The sequence below is a fragment of the Chelonoidis abingdonii genome, chromosome 5 (assembly GCF_003597395.2).
Source record: "Chelonoidis abingdonii isolate Lonesome George chromosome 5, CheloAbing_2.0, whole genome shotgun sequence".
Lineage (NCBI taxonomy): Eukaryota > Metazoa > Chordata > Testudines > Testudinidae > Chelonoidis > Chelonoidis abingdonii.
In genome coordinates this window covers 133,337,786-133,345,099 of record NC_133773.1, presented here as the reverse complement: position 1 = coordinate 133,345,099, position 7,314 = coordinate 133,337,786, and the positions used below count along the sequence as shown (strand labels likewise).

Here is a 7,314-nt window from a genome sequence, read left to right as displayed (position 1 = left end):
CTGGAGTGTCTTTTTAGATGCTTGGGAGTTGAGACACAAAGTAAAACTTCTCTGGTTTGCTCAGTTCTAAAGACTTAAACTCTCAAATGGGGTATTTTTTGTTTAGGACTTGCTTTATCAGAGTGAGCGTTTAATTGCTGTACTGGTTATGAATGGGAAAACCAACTGTGAATTTCACTTTGGTTAAATTTCATAAGTTCTGGTCATGCTAGCATTTGAACTGGGGACCCAGATATAAATGAAAAAAATTATTAAAGCACAATGAGACCGTATAAAGTGCTGGCTGGCATCATGCTATTTAATTTTTACTGAGAATAAGATCAGTTTATTATTGCTGAGTTGATTTTTATTCATATTTTTAATTTTGCTAAGGCTTTGTTTACACCTGGTAATTTTAGCTTGCAGTTTTAATTGATGTATAGTAAATGCTAAAAACTACCAAAGTCTTGTCTATAGCTGAACTGGTAATAGCACAAGTGGAAGTTTCTGCAAAAAATTTCTATTGTAGAAGTTGTCTTAGATGTTCTGTCTAGTGGCAAGGCTAGGGAGGTTAGGACTTCAGGCTCTGTCCTTGGCTCGGTAACTAAATTGCATTATAGCCTTGGACAAATCCCTTAAGGGTGACCTGCAAAGGAATGATATTTAAATATATTAGGCTTGTTTTTTCGCAGCTTTACAGTGTATAAGAAGCCATGAAAAGTATTTTGTTAGATTTGTTCTGTAAATTTTTTTATTTACTAGGAAGTATGAAATGTAAAGTATGGTCTTCCTTTGCTCTGTTGGAAGATCACTAATCTAGTATGCCAGATGTTTCCTTGCACTTGCACTTCAGAGTATGTGAATTCAATGAGATTATGTGATGGGCATTGACAAAAGAGACAACTGTTCTGAAATAGCATTGAGGTTTGTCATGTTAATCCACATACTGAAGAGTTTAGAATTTGAAGTTTAGTTTCCAGCTATTCTTGGCATAGCAGAGCCATTGCGGCTCCATAGAATTAGTTGAGATCTATCAGGATGTTAAGATTGTTAATAAGTCCCCAAGTACTCATTGACAGTGAGTCATACTTATGACCTGTGATCTCCATGAAAATCTGAATGTACTGGAGACTGAATTCTCTACTCCTTTGAGGATTACTTGACCTGCTGTATGTTGAAAATGAAATACTTAAAATTTAGTTGAACAATGTTTTTATTTTTAAAAGTACATATTGTGTGTGGTGGTGGTGTGTGCTTTCAGGGGAGGGGTTAGACCTACAGGTGTAGGAAGCAAAAAATTCAGAAATAAAACCCAAACTCTGAATTTAATCCCGCTGGGCCTAAACATTGCTGTGACTGGTGTATAGGATAGGAGCTCAATAAATATGAAGGCACAGTGGTGTAAATTAGAGAGAGTTCCCATATTGCTTCACAATTTTCCCTTTCCTGGGATTCAGTCTCCTAACTATACTGCAAGGAAAGAGGGTTCATAGGCATCAGCCACTGGGCTCTTAAAAGAGCAGAGGGCAAAGGGAATGTGATATATTTAATGTAAGAGAACTCTTTCGAAAGCATCACAAAATGCATGTACTAATGGTTGTTCACCCTCCTATAGAAAGATCATCATTGCTTTCCATTAGCATCATATTTTACGCAAACTAGATGAACGCTATCCCATCAACTGACTGAACTTTATTATAAATTTAACAATCCCTTAAAACCTTGCACAAAGCACTAACCCATCTTTTTTTTTCTTTTTAGAAATTGAACAGGGCAAGTTTGATAGTTTTTGATTTTGGTCTAAATATACATGCAAATGCTCAGTTAACTTTATTTCTGACAGTTTGCCTAATAGTTGGGGGAAAAATTAAGGTATGCTGTCATCTAACACCACACTTGATTCTGAGAAATGTTTCTGGCTCTGTGGCATTGATTGTGTGTGTTGTGTACTCAGTTTTATTTAATGCTTTTAGGTATTTGGGAATAAGATGATCATTCCTTCCTTGGATGGAGATCTTTTCCAGTGGGATCGTGATCGAGAGAGCATGGAAGCTGTTCCTTTCACAGTTGAATCGCTGCTAGAGTCGTCCTACAAATTTGGAGATGACGTGGTTTTGGTTGGGGGAAAGTCCCTGACCACATATGGGTTGAGCTCATACTCGGGAAAGGTAAACATTTGACAGTGGGGAAGGCAGTGTGTTTGTGTATGTATTTTTGAGAACTGTTTCTAAAAATGGAATTGGGGTGGGGGAGGAGGGAGCAGGGACAGGAGGGTTTAGAACTAGAGATCTGATTCTAGTGTAAAACTGCGTGGCGCACACAAGATTTGATTAGCTTTGCAACTTCTTTGGTCAACAAGACTTGCTGGTGCCTGGGTTTGGAAGAAACTTATCCTTGATGGATATTCGTCATTAGCCCTCCCCAAATTTGATTAGTTTGGTGGCCTGAATATCATAGCGAGATTATTCACCATATTCTGATAATCCAAAAACCAAACAATTTTAGAGCAAGCTAAAAAGCAAAGGTGGAGGGGGCGTGTGAGGAGAGAGATCAAATATCTGGCTAACCTGTGCTTATTTGGCTGACTTTTTTTTAGTACTTGTAAACCGATATTATTTACACTTTCCTATTATAGTTAGTTTACTTCTTTGATGCCTGTTTTATTTAATCAAAGCAACTTAAAAAAATTCACTAGAAAATGTCCAATGTGATATTTTTCTGTGAAAAGTGTTGCCTTTCTGTGTCTTTCAAAATTTGATTGAATATGGCAAAATGATTGTCTAAGTTTGTTTGCAAAATTATGTGAAAAAGGCAATCTGAGAGGCGACTGTGTGAAGTGAAACAAAGCTGCAATGGAGAATTGGAAAAAAAATAGAAGAGTGGTTCTAATGGTACTGAGAAACGGAACCTTCTAAGGGCACGACGTATGTGTGAAATATATTTTTCAGGGGAAACGTATGTGGTAGGGAGTGTTCTTTTTTTTTGCCAGCTCTCTATAAATCAACCTCAAGGTGTCTTTAATGCAAGGCAGCTGTATAAATGTATACATCAGCCATTTGGGAATAGGTATATGCAGCAGTCGCTAAAGATAGTGATATGTGAATAACCCCAGGACTGCACAGTATGTATGGGAGTGACATGGGTTACACATTGGAGATCTCATGAGAGTTGACACAGTTTCACGCTGTAAATATCAAGCTGCAGATGATCATGTTTGCCTCCTCTCTGGGAGCCATGGAAGAGGAGCTTTTTGGAGTTCTCCTCATCTTTTGACTTCTTGCTAGAATATCAGAGCTTAAGCAGATGATTTTGCTACTGAAAAGGGAAGAGTTGTCCAGCCTTCCTTGGCCACAACAGAAGTTCAGTGAACTTATCAGTAGAACTCCAAACTTAAAAGTTCATTCCGCTCTAACGTATGTTTCGTTAGTAACGATTGCTGATAACAAACATTAGAGGGAACATACTCCATTTAAGAGTATAGTGCAATCGCTACACTCTTATCAGTTGTATTCTGTGCTTTAAACTAGTCCTGCTTTTCTCTGTATGTCGGGCACCCTCACTTATCCCATCCGAGAGCACAAAAGACCAAGCAGACTCTTTGTCAGGTATCAGCGCCTTCCTCCCTTCCTCACCCCTGCCTATGTTTTGCCACATTCAGCTGGCTTGTGGTGTTTTGGAGGAGAGGGGAGAAGGGAGATAGAGGAATCTAGATGCATTTACCTCCGCCCGCTCTGGCACATTTCCACGGCTGCCTCTCAAATGAAACCAGACAAGCAGGATCAGCTGGAGTCTTGCGGTGCGATCATAAAAAAAGTGGGGGAGGGAGGGAAGGGGAGGAGCCAAAGATAGGCACGTGCAAAGTAAACGTGGGGTTGAGGTGGGGGGGGGCGGGGAAGTAGGACAGGGATCAAGGGTGGGGGCTTGGGGGAAGGAGTGGAGTGGGCGGGCTGAGGGTTGAGCCCCCTGCCCCTGGTGCTTGCAGAGTAGGGGAAGCTGCCCTGGAACCCCTCCCCCCCATCATTTACATTAATTCTTATGGGGAAATTAGATTCGCTTAACATCATTTCACTTAAAGTTGCATTTTTCAGGAACCTAACTACAACATTAAGTGAGGAGTTACTGTATAGCATTTTGCAGGATGGTACTGAAGAAGAGATTGAGGTTTCCTAGAGGGGAGATTTCCACTCATCTTCCTAAATTAAAATTGCCCACTTGGAAGACCTGAATTAGGAAAATAATTCCAGCCTAGCTCTCCTAGGATATAAGAATGCTAAAGTCAGTGCCCTACTGCAGCAGGTAGATTGTGATACTCTTAATCACTCTCCAGGTTAACTAGGCAGCACTGAAGGAGTATTATCTATTCTGTAGACAAGAAAATTGTCGTCTCATCATTTGATCCGTTACACTGGTATAAATCAGGAGTAGCTGGTTTGAAGTCATTGGAGCTACATTAATGTGAAAGTAGTGTGACATCAGAATTGGGCTCTGGAAGTCTTATGGAAGGGGTTTTCTGAATCTTTCTATTTGTCAGCATATGATAGGAGAAATGGAGAAGTATTGATCATGGTGGAGTTGTGACTTATACAGAAGAAGTCACATAAGAATTTGCTAAGAATTTTAAGACCAAGATTTCCAAAAGTGACTAGTGATTCTTAGGTCCCCTGTCAGAGACTTATTAGCACTTTCTGAAAATCACAGCTTTCTGAGTACCCATCACCTGAAAACAAGGCCTTTTTAAGGTGTCTCAGGTTGAATCAGATTGGCCACCCAAAACTTAAGAACCCTAAAATGGCTACTAGTTTTCTAAATGTTGGCCTATGTCTCTAAATCATTTTGCTCATAAGGAGCTGAAAAATTCTCCAGAGATTTGTTGACTTTGAATGTCATCGTTGAGCTACCTAGTTTGCATTCATGTTGATGTTTGATGTTCCAAGCTTATGTGAATTTCTTGTCTTCTCCCTTAGGTGAAGTACATATGTTCAGCTATAGGCTGTCGCCGCTGGGATGATGATGAAACAGAACAAGAAGATATTCTTCTCCTGCATCGAACCCAGAAAACAGTCCGCGCTGTCGGGCCACGAAGCGGCAATGAGAAGTATGTATGAGTACAGTTTGTGGTCTTAGAGTGATGAGCTCCCAAAATCCTAAGAAAACAGTTCCCTGCCGGGTCTTCCACAGCGGGGATGGGGTCCTCACTCGCTCTGGGTTTTCGGCGGCATTTCGGCAGTGGGTCCTGTGCTCCCCATCCCCTGACTACCCCTCCGGAACCTCTGCCCCATCCAACATCCCCGCCTCCTCTCTCTCCTGGAGCCTCAGCGTGCCGCAGCCAGGAGCAGCCCTGGACAGTGCTGCAGCGGCGTGGCTCCAGCAGGACCTGAGCTCCTCCCCACTTGGAGCCATGTGGTAAGGAGGAGCGGCTGAGAGCTCTGGGGTGACTGGCAGGAGCTCAGGCTCATCACTGGTCTTAGAGCTGTTCTTAAGACAGTGTGATAGTAGTGAGTGGGAACAAACACACGTCTTTTAATTCTTTTTTGCTTCAGGATTTGATATTCTTTTATCCCTATTGAATTGGGGAATTTATGAGGTTTTAGCCTTCCCACTAGAGACCTGCCAGACTTCTGTCATTTGGATTCTTACCCTGTGTTTTCTAACATTTTGAGGAAATCTCTCTAATCTCAGGGTATGTCTACACTACCTGCTGGATCGGCAGTTAGTGATCGATCCAGCGGGAGTTGGTTTATTGCCTTTAATCTAGATGTGATAAATCGACCCCTGAGCGCTCTCCCGTCGACTCCTGTACTCCATCACCATGAGAGTCGCAGGTTTAGTTGACGGGGGAGCAGCAGCAGTAGTGAAGACATATGGTGAGTAGGTCTAAGTATGTCGACTAATTCAGCTACGTTATTTACCCCCCCTTCCCCGCCCCACCCACGTAGACCAGGGCTCTGTCTCCAGCTGTGTCATAGATGAAGTAAGAAGGTACCTGGACATTTAGTCTGCCCTTCCTATATCAAATGGAAATGACTTTTCCTTGGGCTTGAATACGTCTGAGTTTGTCAAAGATGCCAAACTATGAAAACATTGCCACTCTGCTCATCCTAACTGTTACAAGTATTTCCAGATAGACAAATTGAAATGTCCTTTTCCAACTTAAGCAAGTTGCTCCTGGTTTGATTGCTATTTTTCAGTGTTTTTCTCCCCACGTCTTTTACCTTAATAACCTTTTGTATATTTTTATACTCAGTGTTTACACTTGTCATTTTCAATGTAACTCTTTTAAAAATAAAAACACTTATTCCTTTACTTCTTTAAACCCTATTCTCAAATCCCTTTATTTTGGCTGATCACTTATTTATTTTATATGGGATCTTGTATCACAGAATCATAAATTTTTAACTTCCTCAGTGAAGTACTTTGCACGTGGCTTCATTGAATATCATCTTGTTGAATTCAGATCAGTTCACCAATTTGTCAAGATCACACTGAATTTCAATCTTGTCCTCCAAAGTGCTTGCAACCCCTCCCAGTTTGGTGTTATCTACAGATTTTATAAGCATACTCTCCACTTCATTATCCACGTTATTAATGAAATACTGAAAAGTGCAGGACCCCACTCGATATGCCCTCCTAGTTGGAAAGCGAACCATCAATAACTTTTTGAGAATGGTATTTCAACTAGTTGTGGACCCAACAGAGCTAGAGGTGAGGGATTTGGGGTGTGGGAGGGATTCAGGGCTGGGATAGAGGCTTGGGGTGCAGGAGGGAGTCAGAGCTCCGGGCTGGGGGTGCAGGCTCTGGGGTAGAGCTGGAGGTTTAGGGGTTTGGTTGCAGGAGGGGGCTATGGGTTTGGGGGGGCTCAGGTCTGGGGCAGGGGCTCTGATCTGGAGGTGCGCAGGGTCTGGGGTGGCAATGAGGGTTTTGGGGTGCAGGAGGGGCTCTGGGTTTGGGGGGTGCTCAGGGCTGAGACAGGGGATTGGGGTGAGGGCTTACCTCAGGCGGCTCCCGGTCAGCAGGGGTGCTACGGCAGGCTTCCTGCCTGTCCTGGCACTGCAGACCGCGCTACTCCACGGAAGTGGCCAGCAGCAGGTCCAGCTCCTAGGTGGAGGCGAGCAAGTGGCTCAGGATGGCTCTTGCCCGCAGGCACCACACTTCCCAGCTCCCGGCCAATGGGAGTGCGGAGCCAATACTTGGGGTGGGGGCAGCGCACAGAGCCCGGGGCCCCCCCGCCTGGGAGCCAGACCTGCTGCTGGCCACTTCCTGGGTGCAGCACTATGTCAGAACAGGTAGGGACTAGCCTGCCTTTGCCGGGCAGCACTGCTGATGGGACTTTTAACG

At 43.2% G+C, this 7,314-nt stretch overlaps 1 protein-coding gene across 1 annotated transcript in view; it reads left to right on the top strand.

The window, feature by feature from the left end:
- The first annotated feature begins 1,956 nt into the window (after positions 1-1,956).
- EIF2AK3 (eukaryotic translation initiation factor 2 alpha kinase 3) overlaps positions 1,957-7,314 on the top strand; it is a 35,721-nt gene continuing 30,363 nt past the window's right edge. Inside the window, exons 1-2 of the mRNA XM_032783978.2 lie at positions 1,957-2,147; positions 4,944-5,074. Coding sequence (XP_032639869.1) covers positions 1,968-2,147; positions 4,944-5,074 — 311 coding nt within the window. The 5' untranslated portion in view covers positions 1,957-1,967. The remainder of the gene's footprint in view (positions 2,148-4,943; positions 5,075-7,314) is intronic.